General features: G+C 43.4%; 1 protein-coding gene across 1 annotated transcript in view; it reads right to left on the bottom strand.

The window, feature by feature from the left end:
• CSMD1 (CUB and Sushi multiple domains 1) overlaps nt 1-24,292 on the bottom strand; it is a 4,035,193-nt gene that overhangs the window by 33,929 nt on the left and 3,976,972 nt on the right. The window contains 1 exon segment of the mRNA XM_029596871.1: nt 22,892-22,979. Coding sequence (XP_029452731.1) covers nt 22,892-22,979 — 88 coding nt within the window.

The following is a 24,292-nucleotide window of genomic DNA, read 5'->3' as shown; positions in this document are numbered from 1 at the left end:
GTGTTTGGATCCATTTGATGGTCCTTGTTTCAAACAATTAATGAAACAGATAGTGGTTTGTATTTTTTGTTGTATGTTATCTTTAGATGCAACATTTCAGCATGGCAGTTATTATCTTTAACTGAAGGCATCGGGTAACCTGCATGGGGTAACTTTAAAAGCTTGCTGAGCAAACTGGATGGACCACTTGGGTCTTTTTCAGCCATCATTTATTATGTTACTAAGCACTCCAGCAAAGACAACCCAAAAGAAAGAGAAGGATTAATGGAATAAGCATGCAGTAAAGCACTTTCCCTCTAAGCACAAACCTATCCTCTACACCAGGGTCCTGTAGCTCTCCATATCTTCCTTGTAGCACTGACAGCAAGTGGCTGTCAAGGCCTGAGTTTTATTGGAGGGATAGTATTTCCTGCAATATTTTATGAGTCTTGTTTGAGTAAATATTTTTCCATATGAAAGAGTTATCATGCAGTAATTATGTCATCACACTGTATTTTTGGATATCATTAGCTTCATACATAGTACAATATTAGTTGCCTTTGCTTACAAGATAGCTTTTTGTAAGTTGCCTGTAAAACCTTACAAAAGTAATCACACTTTAGTAAATCTGTAGTTATATAACTTTTTAATTTGTGTTCATTGGATTCTGCCTTCAGCCTATTGGAATAGATTCTATTTGGCGATGTACAACTCCACAGTCTTTAATAGTATTCCATATATTCATGCAATCCAATGTTCTTATTAAAATGTCCAGAGCATCTGAATACACAGTCCCACTAGGTAAAAGATCAGTCTAAATGTGCAGTTTTACTGCTTTCAAATGAAATGTCCTTTTTGGTATCTATTTTTTCTATATTAGCCAATCTAAATACATTGTACATTTAATTCACATTTTAACTTTCTTGTAGCTTTAAACAACAGTGATGTTACCTCTAAAACTTGTCTTCATAAAGGTAAATATTTTAGATAACTTGATTTTTCTTATTATAGTAAATGTTATTAAATCCAAAATTTAACCCAGTGGCATCGAGTTGCACATTTTCTAGCACTGCTATTTTCCTCTTAAAATATAATGGGGTAGATTTTCAAAAACCGCGAATAGGCGTACTTTTGTTGGCGCTCCAGGCGCAAACAAAAGTAAGCTGGATTTCAGTAGATATGCACGTAGCCGCGCGTATCCGCTGAAATCCAGGATCGGCGCGCGCAAGGCTATCAATTTCGTATAGCCGGCGCGCGCCGAGCCGCGCAGCCTACCCCTGTTCCCTCCGAGGCCGCTCCGAAATCGGAGCGGCCTCGGAGGGAACTTTCTTTTGCCCTCCCCTCACCTTCCCCTCACCTTCCCCTCCCTAACCCACCCGCCCGGCCCTGTCTAAACCCCCCCTTACCTTTGTTGGGGGATTTACGCCTCCCGGAGGGAGACGTAAATCCCCGCGCGCCAGCGGGCCGCTAGCGCACCGGGACGCGATCTGGGGGCCTATGTAAAATAGGCTTACCGGCGCGCAGGGCCCTGCTCGCCTAAATCCGCCCGGATTTGGGCGGATTTAAGCGAGCAGGGCTCTGAAAATCCGCCCCAATGTAATTATTACTCTTAATTTCCCTTTCTAATTAACTAAAGGTCTGATTCACAAAACATTTTCCCAAAGACAAAGAATAGGAGAAAAGACAGGGAGGATAACTTAAAACATGTGTCAGTGTGCCTATATACACAGCACGCATATTTTATATTGTGCACACAAATACATGCACGCTATATAAAATGCACATAAATCTACCCAACAACATGTTTGCCTATCAAAAATTATGCACATGTATTTTAAACATAGCCAGATATGTTTTGACTTATAGAGCTAAGTAGCACTGCGGCAACTTATCCAGCTAAGTAACGCTATTTAAGAGAAGGTCATTTATCAAATTGCGTTAGGGCATTATTGCTGGCATTAGGGCCCATAACACATGTGATAAATAATGCATCGGGAGATGCATATGCAAATTCTAAAATTTTCTCCAACTGGGCAAAGTGAGGGTGGAGTAAATTAAAATGAGAGGCACTTAGCATTGCATTCGATAGACCAACACATGTTATCATGGGTGTTAATACCGGAAATAACTACACCTTTTTCCATTACATTAAGCTGTGCGATATGCCCGAAATGGGATTTGTGTTAAAAATCAATAATCCCATTTCAAGTGGGAGAGGGGAGGAGGGAGAGAGAGCGAGAGAGAGAGCGAGAGAGAGAAAGAGAGATTTTGAGGATGGCACACATACGGGCGGATTTTAAAAGCCCTGCTCGCGTAAATCCGCCCGGATTTACGCGAGCAGGGCCTTGCGCGGTGGCGCGCCTATTTTGCATAGGCTGCCGGCTCGCGCAGAGCCCCGGGACGCGCATAGGTCCCGGGGTTTTTGGAAGGGTGCGTGTCGGGGCGTGTCGGGGCGGGACCGGATGACGCGGTGTTTCAGGAGCGGGACTCAGCATTTCGGGGGCGGGACCGGGGGTGTGGCGCCGGCCCGGGGGCGTGGTCCAGGCCTCTGGACCAGCCCCCGGGTCAGAAGACGGCGCACCAGCAGTCCGCTGGTGCTCGTAGATTTACGTCTGCTTCTCGCAGGCGTAAATCTAGGGACAAGGGTAAGGGGGGGGTTTAGATAGGGCGGGGGGTGGGTTAGGTAGGGGAAAGGAGGGGAAGGTGTGGGGAGGGCGAAAGAAAGTTCCCTCCGAGGCCGCTCCGATTTCGGAGCGGCCTCGGAGGGAATGGAGGCAGGCTGTGTGGCTCGGCGCGCGCAGGCTGCCCAAAATCGGCAGCCTTGCGCACGCTGATCCAGGATTTTAGAGGATATGCGCGGCTATGCGCGTATCTTATAAAATCCAGCGTACTTTTGTTTGCGCCTGCTGCGCAAACAAAAGTACGCGATAGCGCTTTTTAAAAAAATCTACCCCATATAGTCAACATTTTATACCACTGAAGGAGGAGCAACTAGTAACTCGAGGTGAGGTTCTGGTGGTGGCCTAGGTTTTTGGTTTTTTTTTTGGGGGGGGGGCAGTTTTATAGCACAGTCAGAGGTATGAACAGCATAGTACACATCAGTGAAGATTTGATGTGATTTGAAGTGAGGAAAGGTATACAAGGATGAGATTTGTACAATGTACTCTCAACCTAGTTTGGTGCACTCTCTACCTAGCTGCTATCAAGCTAGGTCAAGAGTACAATGTACAAATCTCATCTTTGTGTATCTTATCCAGCTACCTTACTTATCTACTAAGTAGTGCTTTTTAAGAGTTATCCGGCCAAGTGGCAGATTGAGGTGTTAAAAACAAATGAAGTTATGAATGCTATTGATAAAACCAAAGGAGACATTTGATATTCACTTTAATATGTCACGCTACATTGTAATATGGATTGTTTCATTGGTAAACAGGCAATACCTTAAAGTAAACAATAAATGGGTATATATTTAACTTTTACCATAAATTTTCATTGATCATTGTGGAGATGCGATTGCTGCCGGACCTCCCTCCCGCTTCGGCCCCCGCCCCCCCCTTTAGCGCGATTTTCTAAAGTATCGCAGGCTTGCGATACTTTAGAAACAGATACAGATAGATAGCAGTACACATACCTTAATGTATGGGAAAAGTATGTGCTCTCAGTGGCTTGGTTAGGTCAGGAGAGGTAGCAATGAAAGAAGTTATGCATTTTCTACTACACGTGTTGTTTTGGCAGGAAAAATCTATCTGCTGAAAAAGCAGGAGTAAATCTCTGTGGGACGGTTTTCAATGGAAAAAAGTGTGCCTGCATTTTCCTATAACTTGTTTAGGAAGGACAGAAAGTACAGAAAAGGTGCAGGAGTAGCTCTTTATGTCAGAAACTATATCCAAGCAACTGAAATGCAAGGGACATGGGTTAGGGAAGAAACATTATGGGTTGTCCTAAAACAAGACATTTACATTGGTGTGGTCTACATGCCTCTGACTCAAACAGAAGAACTGGACAGAGATCTGGTCAAAGACATCCAAAATGTGGGAAAGAAGAGAGAAGTGTTGCTAAACTGAAGATTTTAATCTGCCAGATGTGCATTGGAGTATCCCTTCTGCAGAATCTACAAGAAGTAGAGAGATAGTGGGTGCTTTTCAAGGGGATATGTTCAAACAAATGGTAATGGAACCCACAAGGGAGGGTGTAACACTTGACCTGGTGCTCAAAAAAGGGGATAATGTCTCAAATGTCTGAGCAGGTGCTCACCTGAGCACCAATGATCATCAGACGATATGGTTTGATATCGCACAAAGACCCGAGTTTTAAATTTCACAAATACAGACTTTGTTACAATGGGAATGTTCCTAGAAGAAGAACTGGAAGACTGGGAGAAAATGGTGAGGTGAAAAAACAGTGGGCCAAATTGAAAGGAGCTATTACAAAGGCATCAAATCTATATGTTAGAAAAGTAAACAAAAGTAAGAGGAAAAGGAAAACAATCTGGTTCTCAAGGGAAGTGGATGAAAAAATAAAAGCAAAAAGAACAGCGTTCAAGAAGTATAAAGGATTCCAAAAAAGAGGAACACAGGGAAGAACATGTATTTATTTATTTATTTATCTATGTATTTATTTTTATTTATTTATTTATTTAAATATTTATTAACCACCTATCTACAATTCTAAGTGGTGTACAAATTTAACATCCATAATTATAATACATAAACCATAAGGTATTATTCACATAAATAAAACAGACATAAAAGATAGTAAATCATTTCCCTACTTCTTCAAGAATTGTTAGTCAACAAATGTTAAATAATCTCTAAAAATAACATATAATTTCCTACTTTTTCAAGAATGATCAGCAACATCATTATGTCAAGTCAGTGCATTCTGAACTATTTCACATATTGATGACTGCCTGGAAAAGAAGGCTTTTACCATTTTCTGAAAATTCTAGAAAGTAGTTACTGCTTTAAGACACCCTGGTAACAAGTTCCAAATAAGAGGACCTTGCACATAGAAAAGCCTATCACGTGACTCATCTTACCTAACCAATTTAATGGAAGGCACATCCAGTAATAATTGGGAGCTGGATATTAAGGCCCTAGAAGGTGAAATTAAAGCCACTTGAAGCCAGCCCTTTTATATCCTTGAATACCAAGAGTGCCACCTTAAACTTAATTCTACAAACAATGGGTAACCAATGGTATTTTATTAAGTATGCTATTATATGATGTGAGGTAGGCATCCCAGCAACCACCTATAATGCAACATTTTGGACACATTGAAGTGCTCTGGTCATATTCAAAGGTAGTCCAATATATAGGGTATTGCAATAATTCACTGTTGACATTACCATAGAGTTCATAACTGTCTTTAAGACAACTTCATTTAAGAATGGATGTAGCCTTCGAAGCAACTTGAAATAGAATGAGTGCACCATTTGTTTAATTAATTTGTGGGTGAAAAGACAGCTTTGTGTCAAAAATTGTGCCGAAACTGCAGACATTATGAGAAATCTTGATATTGAAACTATGAAAAGAAAAATGTGATGGCATTTTGTTGGAGGAGAATCGAGAGACAGATAAAATCTTACTGGTAGATCTTAAAAAAGTATGCCGGATTTTATAAGATACGCGTGTAGCCGCGTATCTGCGGTCCCGAGTCCCCTGCAGTGCCGGGGGACTCGAGACCGCCCTCCCAGCCCGCCCCCAAACCATCGCCACGCCCCTGGACCCGCCTCAGACTGCCCCATGACCCCGGACACGCCCCCGGACACCCCCGGCCTGCCGACACGCCCCAGACACACACCCTCCCGCCCCTTTTATGAAGCCCCGGGACTTGTGTGCGCCGGCGGCCTATGCAAAATAGGCATGCAGGGCTTTTAAAATCTACCCCACAGTTTTTTCCATATTGATCACCAGCTTACTTTTAGTTAGTCAAGCTTGTAAACTCAGCAAACATGGAGCAACCTTCTGCATTGCATCAAGGTAAGATCCCCTAGTCAAAATGTATAATTGGATGTTGTCTGCATAAATTCTATATCCGACATCCAATTCAGCAAACACATGACAAATCGGCTTTAGATAGATATTAAATAAAAGGGCTAAGAGAGCTGATCCGTGAGGTACTCCATATAGAACCTTAAATAGCCCATATTTCTTACTGTTTATTTGGTGAAACTAAGGAAGATGAAGAAAGAAATCAGGAAAGCAAAAGTTTAAGTGGAAGAACAGATTACCAAAGAGATAAAGAGAGGTAACAAAACAATTTTCAGATATATCAGGGAAAGAAAGAAGGTCCAAAGGTCTGAATTGTTATAGTGAAATTGAAAGGTCACAAGGAACAATGTGTGGAGAGCAATGAAGAAATGGAAGAAATATTAAAAAAATACTTCAGTTCAGTGTTCACTAAAGAAGTCACTACCAACAAGGACTGAGTTGCATAGTCTGGGTAAACAAATAAGCATGGGAGTAGCTTGCTTGTTGAGGCGGTTACTACCCCGAACCAATTAAGCCTGATATTTCACTTTGAATACATATACAGCGCAACTCACTGCTTCAATGGCAGGGGGGATGAAGAAAAGATGATTTATATTCAGACAACAACCAACAAGGACTAAATTGCACAGGCTGGGTAAACAAATAAGCATGGGAGTAGCTTGCTTACTGTAGCAGTTACTACCCTAACCAATTAGGCTTGATACTTCACTTTGATGCAGCTCCAGCTCTGCTCTTTACATAAATGGCGGAGGTGGAAGGAAATTAGAACCAAAAAGTTACCAATAAGGGCCCTGACCTCAGTGGTCAGAGTAACAGATAAGTATGAGAAAAATAAGTGTGAAAGCTTGCTGGGAAAACTGGATGGACCATTTGGTCTTCTTCTGCCGTCATTTCTATTTTTCTATGTAGATAGAGATGGGGGAGAGGAAACTCCATTTTCTGAACAGAATTTATGGGAATAACTAGGTCAACCTAACATGGACAAGGCCATGGGGCAGGATTATGTACATCCCAGGATACTGAGGGAGCTCAGAGATGTTCTTGTGGGCCTGCTGAAGAACTTGTTAATTGATGTATGGAAAAAGGAGTGGTGCCACGCGATTGGAAAAGAGTGGTGGTGGTCCCACTTCACAAGAGTGGTAGCACAGAGGACGCTGGAAACTACAGACCAGTTAGCCTCACATCGGTGGTAGGAAAATTAATAGAGATGCTGCTGAAGGAAAGAATAGTGAACTATCTACAATCTGGTGGGTTTCTGGACCTGAGTCAGTATGGATTCACCAGGGGAGTATCCTGTCAGACAAATCTGATTGATTTTTTAGATTAGGTTACTGGAGAATTGGATTGAGGAAGAGTGCTTGATGTGATCTACTTGGATTTCAGCAAAGGTTTAGATATGATCCCGCATAGGAGGTTTGTGAATAAAATGAGAAGCTTGGGGGTAAGCACCAAGGTTGTGGCATAGAATACATTACATACTTGTTGACCAAGAGGAGATAGCATGTAATGTAAACTGAACCTACTCTGAAGACAGAGCTGTGTTAAGCGGAGTGCATAGGCATTGGTGTTGGGACTGGTTCTGTTCAATATCTTTGCAAGCGTTATTGCGGAAGGGATAGAAGATAAAGTTTGTATATTTGCAGATGATACTAAGATCTGCAACAGAGTGGACACACCTGAAGGAGTAGAGAGAATGAAAAGTGATTTAAGAAAGATTGAAGAGTGGTCAAGGATTTGGCAACTGGGATTCAATGCCAAGAAGTTCCAAGTTTTGCATCTGGGATGCGGTAATCCAAAAGAGCTGTTTGTGATGGGGGGTGAAAGACTGATGGATCTTGGGGTAATCATGTCTGAGGATATAAAAATGGCAAAGCAATGTGACAAGGTCATAGCTAAAGCCAGAAGAATGCTGGGCTGTATTGAAAGAGGAATAACCAGTAAGAAAAATGAGGTGATAATGCCCTTGTTCAGGTCTTTGGTGAGGCCTTACCTGGAATATTTTATTCAGTTCTGGAGCCCGTGTATCAAAAAGGATAGAGATAGGATGGTGGCGATCCAGAGAAAGGCAACTAAAATTAGGGATGTGAATCGTGTCCTCGATCGTCTTAACGATCGATTTCGGCTGGGAGGGGGAGGGAATCGTATTGTTGCCATTTGGGGGGGGTAAAATATCGTGAAAAATCGTGAAAAAATCGTGAAAAATCTAAAAATCGCAAAAACCGGCACATTAAAACCCCCTAAAACCCACCCCCGACCCTTTAAATTAAATCCCCCACCCTCCCGAACCCCCCCCCAAATGAGTTAAATAACCTGCGGGTCCAGCGGCGGTCCGGAACGGCAGCGGTCCGGAACGGGCTCCTGCTCCTGAATCTTGTTGTCTTCAGCCGGCGCCATTTTCCAAAATGGCGCCGAAAAATGGCGGCGGCCATAGACGAACACGATTGGACGGCAGGAGGTCCTTCCGGACCCCCGCTGGACTTTTGGCAAGTCTCGTGGGGGTCAGGAGGCCCCCCACAAGCTGGCCAAAAGTTCCTGGAGGTCCAGCGGTGGTCAGGGAGCGATTTCCCGCCGCGAATCGTTTTCGTACGGAAAATGCCGCTGGCAGGAGATCGACTGCAGGAGGTCGTTCAGCGAGGCGCCGGAACCCTCGCTGAACGACCTCCTGCAGTCGATCTCCTGCCGGCGCCATTTTCCGTACGAAAACGATTCGCGGCGGGAAATCGCTCCCTGACCCCCGCTGGACCTCCAGGAACTTTTGGCCAGCTTGTGGGGGGCCTCCTGACCCCCACGAGACTTGCCAAAAGTCCAGCGGGGGTCCGGAAGGACCTCCTGCCGTCCAATCGTGTTCATCTATGGCCGCCGCCATTTTTCGGCGCCATTTTGGAAAATGGCGCCGGCTGAAGACAACAAGATTCAGGAGCAGGAGCCCGTTCCGGACCGCTGCCGTTCCGGACCGCCGCTGGACCCGCAGGTTATTTAACTCATTTGGGGGGGGTTCGGGAGGGTGGGGGATTTAATTTAAAGGGTCAGGGGTGGGTTTTAGGGGGTTTTAGTGTGCCGGCTCACGATTCTAACGATTTATAACGATAAATCGTTAGAATCTCTATTGTATTGTGTTCCATAACGGTTTAAGACGATATTAAAATTATCGGACGATAATTTTAATCGTCCTAAAACGATTCACATCCCTAACTAAAATGGTGTGTGGTTTGTATCAGAAGACCTATTAGAAAAGGCTGAAGGATCCTAATATGTGTTCCCTGGAAGAGAGAAGGTGCAGTGGAGAAATGATACAGATCTTCAGATACCTAAAATATTTCAATGATATATTAACTTTAAACATTTTCTGTTGTCAAGAAAACAATAGAACTAGAGGTCATGAAATGAAATTCCAGGGGGGGATGAATCAGAACTAACGTCAGGAATTTGTTGCCAGAGAATGTGGTTCGTGCAGTTAGTATAGCTGTGTTTACAAAAGGATTGGATAAGTTCTTGGAGGAGAAGTCCATTACCTGCTACTAAGTTCACTTAGAGAATAGCCACTGCCATTAGCAATGGTTACATGGAATAGACTTAGTTTTTGGGTACTTGCCAGGTTCTTATGGCCTGGATTGGCCACTGTTGGAGACAGGATGCTGGGCTTGATGGACCCTTAGTCTGACCCAGTATGGCATTTTCTTATGTTCTTAATATTTCATCTTGGAGAGGTTGGTGGAGGCTTGGAATACCCTTCTGGAGGAGGTGGTGAAGAATAAAACAGTCAAATAAATCAAAGGGGAATGAGATAAACACTGTGGATCTCTAAAGGCTAGAGGTTGGCAATGAGATAAATGTTCAGGGGGGTAACTTACTGGTACAACAATTTCTATCCTTAGCAGAAGGCATGGAGATTATTACCTTTAACCAATATGCTTTGATGCTTTTAATGCAACTGCAATATTGCCCCCCGCTTAGATGACAGGGGGAAAAGAGGAATTGGATTCATATGTTAGCCAAGGGCCAGACTTCCATGGTCTGGGATACTGATACTCAGACATAAAGGAGAAAATATAGAACTGCTTCTACCATAAAGTCCTAAAGGAAATGAAAAAAAGTGTGCCAGGGGATAACTTACTGGTGCGGTGGTTACTACCCTTAACCAATAAGCCTTGGTGCCTTTGGTACAACTCCAAGTTACAATTTAAATTTTGTAAACCGTTATGATGGCTTTACCGAATGACGGTATATAAAACTCAACAAATAAATAAATAAATAATTAAAACAGCAGGGGAAAAGGGGAATTGGATTTAGACAGCAAGCAATAAGGGCTTGGACTTTTATGGTCTGGGGAACTGATAAGCATGGGGATAGCCTGTACAGAGCAACAGTTACTACCTTTAACAGAAGGCATGGATTACCACCCTTAACCAAAAAGCCTTGAAGCTTCTGATGCATCTGCAACATTGCTCTCTGCTTCAAAGAAGGGGGTGGGGGATAGAGGGAAAGAGGAATTTGGATTTAGAGACAACCAACACGAGTCATGATTTTATCACAGTTTGGAGTAGTGATGTACAGACATTAAAAACAAACAAACCCAAAAACACAGGACTGCCTGCAAAGCACCTTAAGCAGCCCTTACTGATACATGGGGATAACTTGCACAGCATGGCAGATACTACCATAAGAAGCTTGCTGTGCAGAGCGGATGGACCATTGGTCCTTTTCTGCCATCATTTCTGTTTCTATGAGAACTGGTGCAAAATCTGTATGGAAATATTCCTGCAACTACCTGCATAGGTTTGGAAATTGACCCTAAGCTGTTTTACCCTAGGCAGAATGAGAATAGGAGAAAAAGCTTATAGGGGTAATTTTCCAAAGGATTTATGTGCTTACAACTGGGTTTTTCATATATAAATGCAGTTTAACTGGGCTATTTTCAAGGGAAAATGTAAAAGTAAATGTAACATACTATCAGTTTCCAACAAAATCCATTTACATGCATTAAGTGCATTTAAACATGGGTAAAATCTATGACATTTCAATAGTATATATTGTAACAATTTTCAAAGTCTTTGAAAAATGTTACAATATATGCTTTTGAATTGTCATACACTTAATTCATGTAAATGAGCTTCTGAAAATTGCTATAATATTATTTTACTTTTGTATTACATTTTTCTTTGAAGATGACTCTATAAGTGTGTAACTGGGAATTTGAAAATTGCTAGGATATACTGTATGCTATTGAATTGTCAAAAGTTTTTACGTGTGTAAATGTACTTTAATCACATAAATGGGCTTTTGAAAATTGATACAATGTACGCTACTTTTATGTGCGCAAACCCTTTTGAAAATTTCCCCTTAGTGAATAATTCCTATTATCACAGAAATTGAAGAAACATCTAGACAGTTGTGCTCCTTTACTATAATGTACATTAATGTTATGAACACCATCTTAACAGCAAAAGAAAAGCATCATTTTTGTATCAGAAAAGTGTTTCTCATTTTGCAAATCATAAATATAATTGGCCTCATAATTTATATATTCACCTTGTTTAATGAGCTAATACTTTTTTTTTCAGCAAAATGTAGACATTTTACAGAGACTGTAATTTTATTAAACGTGTTATTATTGTCACAAATCAATACCCAACATCATTTGGAAATATAAAGAAAATGAGTGTTTGCTGTTTTGCTCCAGTTGCTGGATCATTTGATTTTACAGTTACAACTCGATTTGAAATTCAGTACAAACTCAATATTTAAATACTAAAAATTTTCTTCCCTTAACTGAATAGCCCTGAGCTAAAAACCAGTAATATTTCCTAGGGACATATTGCAGATCTAAATATTTAACCATATTTCATTGTTGAGCATAACAGAAATATCATGGCATGTATTAACACTAATAAAACTGCATGATACCATGACCCAGTAACACATATTCCTTCTATATTTCTATTGATACTATGCTAATGGAAAATAAGGTACATACACTTCACTTGAAAATGTAGTGAAATGCCTTGATAGTTCATATATCACTAATGTGGACTATCGATTTGCAATTCATGATTCAGCACCTAGAATGGAGTAGGCAGCTCCAGTCTTTGAGTGCATCAAGCTGGTTGGGTTATCAGGATACCCAGAATAATTATGCATGACATGCATCTGCATGCAATAGAAGCAGTGCATGCAAATGAATCTCTTGCATATTCAGTGTGGGTATCTTGAAACCAACTAACATGTGGCACTTGAAAATCCTATTGGTCTAAATGTTGCTGACATAGGACCTTATTTTCCAAGGCTATCGCAGGCTTGCGCTAACAGTGCAAGCCTGCGATAGCTAGCGAAGGTAGCGCACACCTGCACTACCTACATCGGGGTGGAGTCAGTCCCGGAAGAGGAGGAGTCGGGGCGTCACTGGGGCCGACTCTGCGAGGACGGCACAGACAGCGAAAATGTAAGGGCCTTTTCGCTGCCTATTTCACGCCAAATAACTACACCTTCTATGGTGTAGTTATTAGGCGTGATGCCGGCAGCGATCGCATCATGGAGGTGTGATCGCTGCCGGCTAGCACAGGACCGCCCCCCCCCCCCCGTTTCGACCCCCCCCCCCCCCCCGCCCCTCATTACCACAGTTTTCTAAAGTACCGCAGGCCTGCGGTACTTTAGAAAATGAGGCCCATAGCCAGGTAAGTTTTTAGCTGGCTGAAAGTTATCTAGCAATGTCAGGGGCAGTCTAGGGTGTACCAGGGTGGAGTGGCATTATCCAGCTAAGGCCTAGATTCATCAAAATGCTGTAAATAAAGCAGAAATATAGCATGTTAGCATCTGTAATAAAATAAATGGGCTTAGTTAGGGAAATTACTGATATACCATATTGCAAATGTAAGTTTTGCAACTCATTATGCTTTATCATATCATGTGATGCAGCATCATGTTGCACGACATATTATTGTGTCACACATTATTTGATGTCTGGTACGTTAATTTGTTTATGTACACTGGTTTCCTGCAGCTGCCTCTTTGACGGTGTGTCAGGCATGGGAGAGAGAGGAGAGGATGTGAGTTGGTTGGAGTTTAGTGGGGGTTCTTAGTGATTTCTGAGTGAGTTGATCTGTTTTGTGTTCTCATCTGTTTTCCTGTACCTTTGACTTTTGTCTTTATCTGTGTATGGAAGCTTTTGTTAGTTTGCCTTGTTTGTCAGTTTGTCTTTGTGTAGTGGGGAGGAGTGGTGGAGGAGTGAGGAATGGAGGGTGAGGAGTTAAAGTATAAGAAGTGATGGAGGTGAGAAGCTAGAGAGGAAGGAACTTGGAAGGAATGGGAAGAGAGGAGAGGAGAGGCATGAGGAGAAGAGGGAGAGGAGGAGGTAAGAGGAGGGCAGGAGGAGTAGGAGTAGGGACAGGAGTAGAGATAGGGAGGAGGGACGGGATAGGAGGAGGTGGGAGGGGGAAGCAGGTGAGTATGGTAAGAGGAGGACAGCAGGGTAGGGCAAGACAGAGAGGGCAGAGGAGAGTTGCCAGGGCAGGTGCAGAAAGGGGGTAAGGGAGGAGAGCAGGGCATGGGAGCAGGATGAAGGAATGTGATACCTCTACCAGGAAGTGGGAGTGGCATTCTGATCACCTGGCAGCCAGGCAGTGGTTCGGCCTCATCTTCACACATACAATTTCAGTGTCAAGGACAACAAGTTGCTTATTGCTGGGGTCCTCAAGAATTATAAACAGCTGTTTGGAAACCAGGCAGCAATGACATCCAGGGCAGCCAAGGGCCAGATATGGTGCTCCATCACCTAGGCCATAACCTGGCACAGTCGAATAAAGAGGACAAAGTGCAGATGGCCCACCTCTACCAGTAATTAAAGGCACAGCTGAAAAACCAGGTAGCAAGCTGCAACAAATATTTTCACCAGAGTCAACGACTGGGCTAGGGCTCTGGCCTAGGCCTAAGCTCAGGTGTCGGGACCTAGCATCCATGTCAGGTCATGGCGTCGGGCCTGGACTTGTACTCCAGCCTAGGCCGAGGCCCCAGCATCACATCCCCAACAGCACCCCTGTGTCAGTGCTATTTGCTAGAGAGTCATAGCTGGAGAGGGACTTTAGAAAGAAGCACCACTCTTACCTATGAGCCAACTGTCACCATAGAGGCAATCTTCAATTTGTTAATAGCCCAGATTGTGTTACGATCCTGCTCGCGGACCCCATCCTGTGAGCAGGCCGTTCACCTTACCTTCACCATTGACGCAGCCCGGCCGCTATCGCAGCCCCTGACTGCCACTTGGATTTCATCTTCACGGCTCTGTGCCGCCGCCGACTTTCTTTTTACTGCCCTGTGCCGCTGTCAGACCTCCTAAGCGGCAGGAAGCCGCCACCGTTGCTCTTTTCATTTTTGCAGCCTTGAGCTGCTACCGGGACCCTGAAGCTGCTGCCATTTCTTTCATCTTTGCAGTGGGCTGAGCCACCGCCGCTGAGTCTCCACGCGGCAGGGAAGCCATCATTGCCATCCACCGCCGCTGCTCCTTTTGGCAAGGAGATCCACCAGGGGTCCTCTTTGCAGCCTAGTACTGCCGACGCCATCCTGCAGCCTGGAGGCTGCTCCTGACGCCCACCTGCTTCTTTCTGCGTCTGTGATGCAGGGACACCTCTGTCCATGGTCCTGCGTTCTCTTCCTGGACCTTCCTAGGTGCGGCGCATGCCTCTTCAAAGATATTTAAAGTACCAGAAGCGGGAAAAGCCCATGGCCCTAATGGAAGCCAGTCCTTCTTCACTTCCTGCTTCAGTCCTATAAAAGGGATCAGTTCCTGCTCCTTGAGGCCTTTGGATCGGATCCCATGGTCATCCATGATCTTCTGTGCCGGTCTCCATGTGTCCAAGATGTTTCTTAATTCCATGTCTTGATGTTCCTGGTCTCCTCGTCTTGATGTTCCTGGTCTTGTCCTTCTTTGGAGCTCCTTCGTCGCCTGTTCCAAGTCCTGATGTTCCGATGTTCCAGAGATCCTTTGTCGCCTGTTCCAAGTCCTGATGTTCCAAGTTCTGATGTTTCAATGTTCCAGAGCTCCTTCATTGCCTGTTCCAAGTCCTGATGTTCCGATGTTCCAGAGGTCCTCCATCGCCTGTTCCAAGTCCTGATGTTCCGATGTTTCAGAGGTCCTTCGTCGCCTTGTCCTGATGATCAAATGTTCCAAGTATTCCAAGTTCCGAGTGTTCAAATTGTTCCAAGTTCCGAGTGTTCCAAGTTCTGAGTCTTCCGAGTTCCGAGTCTGCCAGCTCTTCGAGTCCTCCAGATGGCCATCCCAAGGGTAAATCCGTATGGATCTGGTTCCTGTTTCCAGTCATTGGATTCTCTTTTGGTTGGTTCCCCTTCTGGTGCTTGTCTCGCTCCCGTGTGGTCCATGAACAGCCTTCCTAGGTTGTGTAGGGCACGCAGGCAGACAGGGTGGTCCGCGACTAACCCACAGGCCGTGTAGGGTACCCTGAGGGACAGTGCCCACCTGTACCTTTCAAGTTCCATGTCCTCGTTTGAGTCCTTCCAAGTTCTAAGTCCTTGTCTGAGTCTTTCCAATTTCCAAGTCCTCATCTGAGTCCTTCCAAGTTCCAAGTCTTCATCTTGTTCCTACCCTCAGCCTCCGTCTGGCCTCAAGCACTCGTCGTTCCCAAGTGGCAGGTCCAAAAGGTCTACCGAGTGGCTGGAGGGCTACTCTCATGACCAGCATTGTGTTGCTGGGTCACACTGGTGCATGTAGGTCCAGCGGAGGGCTGATCCTGCCTGGTTCCTGTTCCAAGTTTCTTGCCTTAGTTCCAGTCTTGCTTTGTTCCTGCTCTGCCCGTGCTTGCATGCTCTCACCTCCCATGGTGGGCCTTGGGGCTCCTCCCTGAGCTGTGCAGTGGTCCAGGGGCTCACGCTCTCCCATGAGCTAGCGACCACACCGGTTTCAGGATCTGTAGTCCACGGTTCGCAACAGGTATCGAAGGTTGTGGTCGCAACAGATTGCCTAAGTATAAAGGAATCATACGCAGCTTCCAGGTACCTGGTGACCATGTCGAGGACATGCAGTTGCACATTGATGGAGAGGAAGAGCTTTCTGTTGCAGTAGATCTCTCTGCCACAGGATAGGATGATAGTATGGAGTGCAGTCAATAGTTCCCAGAATAATTGGAAAAATTGACAATGGCATTAAAACCTCTCTTCAAGTACAGCAGGTCCTGCCTTTCATGAATGAATCTTATGTAATGACTAATGCGGCTACTTACAGCTGTTATGACCTGGCCTGGTCAGCAGGAAAAAAACGTTTGTGACATTCCCCTGATAACCCCTACTGTTATTTGGAAGGAGCCAGATGCCATAAAATACAGGGCGCACAATAGTTTGATGAGGTCAAGTATAGAACAGGACCTTTAAATGTGATGGGATCCAGATCCTCTCCGAGTAATTGATATAATTCTATGATAGCCTGAGAGCTGAGGCGATACCTCATAAACACAGGTTCCTCTGGCATCCCCAGTAATGTGGTTCATGGATGAAAGATGCGTTTCCTGTAACGTCTGCATTTCCTCCTGCATGGGAAGCCCTGACGTGGGCCAGGTTGCTCCACTGGTGAGGCTTGTGGCTCTGACTCTTGTGCATGTACTTCCTTAGTAGGCGCTGGAACCACACTTGCCTGTTGTAGTCGTTGTTGCTGTTGTTGTTGAGTAGCCTGAAGCAACCAGTATCCCATTACTAGGGATGTGAATCGTTTTTTGACTATTTAAAATATCGTCCGATATATTTTAAATCATCAAAAAATCGTTAGGGCCACGATACAATACCAATTCCCCCGATTTATCGTTAAAAAATCGTAAATCGGGGGAAGGGGGAGGGCAGGAAAACCGGCACACTAAAACCCCCTAAAACCCACCCCCGACCCTTTAAATTAAATCCCCCACCCTCCCGAACCCCCCCCCCCAATGCTTTAAATTACCTGGGGATCCGGCGGTGGTCCAGAATGGCGGCGGTCCGGAACGGCCCCCTCAATAGAATCGTGTTGTCTTCAGCCGGCGCCATTTTTCAAAATGGCCACCGCAAAATGGCGGCGGCCATAGACAAAAACGATTCGACGGAGGAGGTCGTTCCGGACCCCCGCTGGACTTTTGGCAAGTCTTGTGGGGGTCAGGAGGCCCCCCGAAGCTGGCCAAAAGTTTCCTGGGAGTCCAGCGGGGTTCCGGGAGCGATTTCTTGCCGCAAATCGTTTTCGTACGGAAAATGGCGCTGGCAGGAGATCGACTGCAGGAGGTCGTTCAGCGGGGGTTCCGGACCGCCGCTGAACGACCTCCTGCACTCGATCTCCTGCCGGCGCCATTTTCCGTACGAAAACGATTCGCGGCAAGAAATCGCTCCCGGAACCCCGCTGGACTCCCAGGAAACTTTTGGCCAGCTTGGGGGGGCCTCCTGACCCCCACAAGACTTGCCAAAAGTCCAGCAGGGGTCCGGAACGACCTCCTCCATCGAATCATTTTTGTCTATGGCCGCCGCCATTTTGCGGCGGCCATTTTGAAAAATGGTGCCGGCTGAAGACAACACGATTCTATTGAGGGGACCGTTCCGAACCGCCGCCGTTCTGGACCACCGCCGGATCCCCAGGTAATTTAAAGCATTTGGGGGGGGGTTCGGGAGGATGGGGGATTTAATTTAAAGGGTCGGGGTGGGTTTTAGGGGGGTTTAGTGTGCCGGCTCACGATTTTAAGAGATTTTTCACGATAGTTTAGACACCCAAACGGCAACAATACGATTCCCTCCCCCTCCCAGCCGAAATTGATCGTTAAGACGATCGAGGACACGATTCACATCTCTACCCATTACTAGTACACTTCCCCCTAACATTGTAGCTTTAGGAAGACAGGGCAGGTTACAAAAATGGTTTTTATTGGGCCAACAGGACTATGCAGGTATGTCTGAGAAAGGCCCCATTTTATTGCATGAGATAATAGCCACCATCCGCAATAACATCCGCTATGGTGCGATCTTTTTTCCACAAATCAAAAAGGTGTTGTTATTTCTCAGGTTAAATGCCGCATTATTATGCATTTTTTTCCCATTAAATGCAGAAGGAGTCCCACATTTGCATAATTTTCTATCTTTTGAATGCTTATAATCGTATTTACATACTAATGCATGATGTAATAAATATCACACTTCTATTGCACATTAGACCCCATTTATCGCACCACAAGGCTCTAACTCAGCTTGATTAATGACCCTATAAGTTAGCTAAATTGGATAATGGCATTTTTAAATCTTCGCAAATACTTTCCCAGTAAAACTTACCCACATAAAGGACAGGTGCAAGTAACTATATGCACTTTGTACCTTCAGCAAGTTTCAAAGCACGTGCGTTTTAATCTGAGAATCAGTGCCATGCTCCAGGTTTTTGCTCCAATAACAAAAGGTATCCAGTAAAGTGGCACTCTTATGCGTTAAAAAAAAATCTTGACTGCAGGCCTCCTGGCTTGATTCCTGCTCCCTGTATAAATTTCAAAGGCCCCTACTGGCTGAGGCCTCCCCCCCCCCCCTCCATCCCATCCGATGAAAAAGGTACAAATTTAAAGTGAGACTCGTGGTGCCAGCCCTCCTCCCTAGCCCCTCCCTCTTCAGTAAAAGAAACTACAAATAAGGCCCCTTCCCCTTTCCTCCATGTCCCACCGCAACCATAACCCTCACGATCACTCAGTCCCTTGGCCTGTTTGCAGCACCGGGATCGCAGTATGCTGTGATCCTGGGTGCTTCCAGCATTTTTTTGCAGCACTGCTGGAAGCATAAACTATCACCATTACCTTTTGGGCTAGATAATGCAGACTGGATAACTTTACCTGGATATTCAGCAGGACACACCTTCCGGTGAATATATTTGGTTAAAGTTCCCCAGTTCATTTTACTCAAATAAATTCCAGTGAATATCCACAGTTAAAGTTATATGGGTATGTATATCTGAATAGCTTTAAATCTTCCTAGCTGTCTGCAGCCTATAGTTTAAAAACAAAAAAATAAAAATAAACCACTCTGTGGTCAGAAGCACATCTACATCTGAAGTTAAACATACATTGTGAAGTATCAGCTCTATTATTCCTTTGTCCTATATAAGAATTAGGGCTACTCCCCTTCCCACAAACCCCCAAAGCTTTGTTTAATTACTGTGGAAGAACAGAAGCTTTAAATTCACCCTGCTATGTAAAAAAAAAAATAAACCTAATGTTTGGGGAAGCCACCAGTTCCCTGGCATTTCCATTTAGTCCATTGCTTTGAAAAAATGATGGGTGGGACCCTACACAGTACACCCTTCTCCCTTCTGCCCACCAGTTAGCAAAATTGCATAGTAGGGAACCTTCCTCCCTACCTGAAGTCACAAAATTCCTGCAAACTCCCCCCCCCCACACACCACCATCTCCTGATCACATGCCTTCTACTCCCAAGCAGGCCCATATGAATAAGACATGACATCCTTTCCAGGAGGACAGACGTTCTTCCTCCTAACTAAGCATCCCTTGTTGTTCTATCAATAATGTTGATAGAGTACGCTATTAGCATTGCTGTCAGCGTACTGCTAAATGCTGGGAGGGCTATCTACCCAGTGTTTAGTGTTGCTCTGACACCAAAGCTGAAAGTGTATACTATTGGTATTATTGGCAGAGCAACAAGGGACACAGCAGTGAGGACAGAGCTTCTATCACACTCAAACATTATAATCCATCTATTTATTTATTGATCAGTGCTTATATACAGCAATTCACACAAATGTATTATGGATTGCAGACAAAATGCATAATAAAACATTATTTTACTATGATTGAATGGATGTGCTCCTTGAGTAGAGCTGGGGAAGAGTTTGGACTTATGGGCATACTTTTAGATTTTAAAAAGTCTGCTTGTAAATTTTCCCATAAAATTTGTATAAAAAGTTTAACTCATGTGAGAAGATTTGATGGAATCATTTTCAAACAGGACTTAAGTCCGCTTTGAAAACTGGTGCAACGTATGCATGTTTTTTTGCCAGCTTCTTATGCAGATTGAAAAATATCACATTGAGGGCAATTTTTAAACTGTCCAAAAGTCCATGACTACTTTTCACTTGTGATCTTTACCTCACATTTCAAAAGGAAAGTATGCTCTCCTTAGGTTTCATTGTCCCCAAAGATATTCACCTAATTTTTGTATGGATACCTTTTAATTTAATGTTTAAATTGTTTATTAATTGAACATTCTCTAACAATACTCGTGTACTGATATTTTTTAATTTAATTTAATTTAGAATTTATATTCCTCCTTTCTTAACACAGGTTATTTCAAGCTAGATCACATTAAAAAGAGAATACAAGCAAAACACATCTACCTAGCATAAGAATGTCAAGTAGATATATATTTACAAAATCATATATACAATTCAATAAAAATTATTCAGCTTATTTGAAAAAAACAAAAATATATCAAACTAATTAAAAATATATAAACATTTTAAAAAACATACAAATGTAATTAATCATAAGCATACAATTAAGAGCAATTAATAATTGGTTTCTTTGCTAAATATATTAAGAGGTAGATTTTAAAAGCCAGTGCACGACAAAATCAGGAGATGTGCATACAAGTCGGGCACTTGCGCCCACTGAATTTTAAAAGCCGCCCAGATGCGCATTTATCTTCTGCTGCACACATTTCTCTAGGGTGGAATTTATTTATTTATTTATTTATAATTTTTATATACCAACATTCTTACATTAAAATGCAAATCATACCGGTTTACATAAAACAGAAAAAGCAGGAAAAAATATTTCCATAGTCAAATACAGAGAACATTTATAATAAAATTGTTAACAAAGGCATAAGGTAGGAACTTGAAAAAAAGGTTACTTAACAGAAAACATAAAAGAAAAAATATTAAATGAAGCACAAAGAGTTGCACGAAGGGGTGCACAAAGGGGAGAGCCCCTTTGACGCGCCCCTTTGGAGATGTGATGTGGGCATTGTCTGGGAAGGTTGTGGACATTTCAGCACAAAGCCAAGAAATGTCTGTGTAAATACTTACACACCCTGGTGTGTGGCCAATTCCATTGCTGCATAAGTTTACTTCTGCTGTGGAGGAGGTGTAAGTTATTAAAAAAAAAAAAAATCATTTTGGAGGGATTTAAAGGGTCTGGGGTAACTGGGGGGAATGTAGGCTATTAAACAAGGAGGGGGGGAGGTTTCGAGGACCTATCTCAACACTGAGTGAACTGATGGATGAACTGGTGAAACTGGTCAAGCTATGGATGCGCACCGGTTTTAAAATACTTTGACTTACACGATACAAATGGGATTAATGCATGTAGGCATGCACCCACTTACAATTAGGCACACATGTGTGCATACTCAAGCTATTTTACAAGATATGTCCATCTGTGCATGCAAGTTATAAAATCACTAGAGATGTGCTTCGGGTTGCTTTATCGTGTCAGGCTTCATTTAGGGCCCCCCCCCCGCAGGAATTGTTTTTCCCATGGTTCGGGATTTTTTTTGGGGGCCCCCGATTTTTGGGTTAATGCGCACTATAGGGAGTTAGCGAGCACTAATTCCCGTTAATGTGCACTAACCCGAAAATGAATTTTTTTCTGAAATTTCAGAAAAAATTCAATAGTTTTTCGGTCCTCCCGAACTATTCTGAACTAGACAATTTGTTGAAATTGCCTAATTCGGGAAAAATGATTGCACATCCCTCAAAATCACTGCATCCATGGGCACGCACTGACACAGTCACGCCAATGTGAGCCCGTGCACTGCTTTGAAAGTCACCATCTAATTGTATAAATCATATTCAATGCACAGAGTTCATCTTAATCTTGCTATACTGCTAGAGATATGTGGTTTTCAACGTGTCAAAACCACAAATAGTTTGGAATATTCCTAATATTTGATGGCAGCAAATTCCATAAGCTAAGTGCTATTCCAGAAATGGTTCAGCAACTTTTTCTGGCTTTGGCAATAGCCTTCAATGAAGGTACAACTAATCATATTTCATGAGTGCAACACATTTTGCAACAGAAAATACCAAGACACATTTTCCAATAAATAACTAAGCCGAAGACCTACTACAGTTCTGAATGTTAAAGTCATGATGTACATTTTCATTCAAAAGCCAGGCACGTGCCAAAACTGGGAGAGGTGCATGCACCCACATAACCGCACATCTCTCAAAACATGAATATCTCACTTTGAATGAAAAAGGGGTGTGGTGTGGGCATTCCAGGGCGGGACCCAGAGATGTGTGCAAAGTACCTACACACCAGGTCCAGTGCCCCATAACTTTACTTCTGCTATGGATGAGGTATAAGTTTAAAAAAACCCAAAACAAACAAACAACCATCTGTGAGAGGTTTGAGCTGGGCAACTGGGGGATGAACTGGTGAAACTGGTCATGGTGTGGACACGCGCCTGCTCTAAAATTCCCCCACTTGCGCAGCTCAAACCTGGCTTTGCACGGCTGTGCACACCCACTTGCAAAGTTGGGCACACACATATGCATGTCTAGGTTATTTTATAACAGATGCATGTATGTGTGCGTGTGTTGTAAAACTGCTGCGTCTCTGGGCTCGCGCAGATATATATGCCTGTGTATGTGCGCCCATGCGTCTGTTTGAAAGTTACTGTCCCTATACATGGTTCTTTCCCCAACCTAATTCCACCCTAGAATGTTTCCTTTACAATGTGGGTAAAAGAACTTGGGTTGAGGATCTATGGGCATAATTTTTCCCGCAGACTAGGTGGGAAATGTTTCTGACCGCTAATTTACATGTGTAAAATGCTTTTTACCTGTCAAAATCAATTTGAAATTTACCCTCCCATTAAAAGGGTTTTGAATCACTCATTTTGTGTCACCAATGTACTAAATAATAATTGAAAAATATAAAATGTAAACTAATTGCCCCAAAATAATATCTTACTTTGTCTCTGAAGCATAAACTTTCCAAAGTCTTGTACATATATGTCTCCTTGGTAATAAAATATTCCTTCTTGAATACCTGATGACACCTAGAGAATACGAAAAATATATTTGAAGACAACAGAACAAACATTTTTGCAGCAAAGAACACAAAAGCAAGATTGTATCCATTAGTCAGAGCCCCTGGTTTCTTGTGGCAGATTTTTCAGAATTCTGTGATAATTAGGTGGCAAATTTGCATAATTTTGCATAAACAGTCATTCCTCAGACTATGCAAAAAAGCCAGTTTTTAATAAAAATAATTTAGGCTGTTGGTTTTTATATAATATTTAAGCTATATACAATAACAAACTTTATCAATGCAAAACTAGGCAGCTTATTAAGTTATAAATTAAAACTTTTAACTGTGATAAGTCACTTTTGACTTGAAACAGTGCAATGATCTTTTTGATATTTTCTTAAGAAAGTCCTTGTCATCTTTGTGAGTAAAAGCATTTATGTATGCTAAAAATGTCTTCAGCATCAGCAATTTGCCATTCTGTTAATTAAACAAAAATATATGTACAGATTAAGGAGTGAATATTAAAAGGGGGTTCATGAATAAAAATAGCATATATGTGCTTAAGTGCATATTCATGAAAGTATACTATTTTATAAGTGTCGAGAGTATGCATGTATTTATGATTTTGTGCATATATTTTACCAGGAAAAAGAAAAAGGTGTTCTAGGGAGTTCTGGAGTATGCATGGCAGTTGCAATTTTGTAAGAGGTATACATTACCAAACTTATTTGTACAGTTTTACAACTGCTAATGGACACAAAAAGGGAATCAGACTTGTCTGTTGTCTGTAGGTTTTGGGTGGGAGAGCCCTTTGCTTGAGGCCACTAAAGAGCCATCATGGCCTGAAAGACACATCCAAGGGGGCAGATTGTAAAATGTCCGCGCGCGGCGCGCACAAACGTACGCCCAATTTTATAACATGCGTGCACAGCCGCGCGCATGTTATAAAATCAGGGGTCGGCGCACGCAAGGGGGTGCACACTAGTGCACCTTGCATGCGCTGAGCCCTCGGGGAGACCAGCTGGCTTTCCCCGTTCCCCCCCCCCCCCACCTTCCCCTTCCTTCCCCTACCTGTCCTGCCCCCCAGCCCAAAAAAAACCAAAATCCGTACCTTTATTTCACAAGTTACGCCTGCCGACTGCCGGCGCACGATCTCCCGGCCCAGCGGCCTTGCAGAGGCCTCTGTCCATGCCCCCGTCCCGCCCCAGACCACCCATTTTTTCAAGCCCTGGGACTTGTACGCGTCCCGGGGCTTTACGCGTGCCGCCGGGCCTTTTGAAAATAGGCCCGGCATGCGTGACCCCCCCTATGCACGTAAATCCTCCTGGATTTGCGTGCGTA

This window comes from Rhinatrema bivittatum, chromosome 3 (assembly GCF_901001135.1).
Source record: "Rhinatrema bivittatum chromosome 3, aRhiBiv1.1, whole genome shotgun sequence".
Lineage (NCBI taxonomy): Eukaryota > Metazoa > Chordata > Amphibia > Gymnophiona > Rhinatrematidae > Rhinatrema > Rhinatrema bivittatum.
Note: the sequence above shows the minus strand (reverse complement) of the source record. Positions and strands in the feature narration are given on the sequence as shown.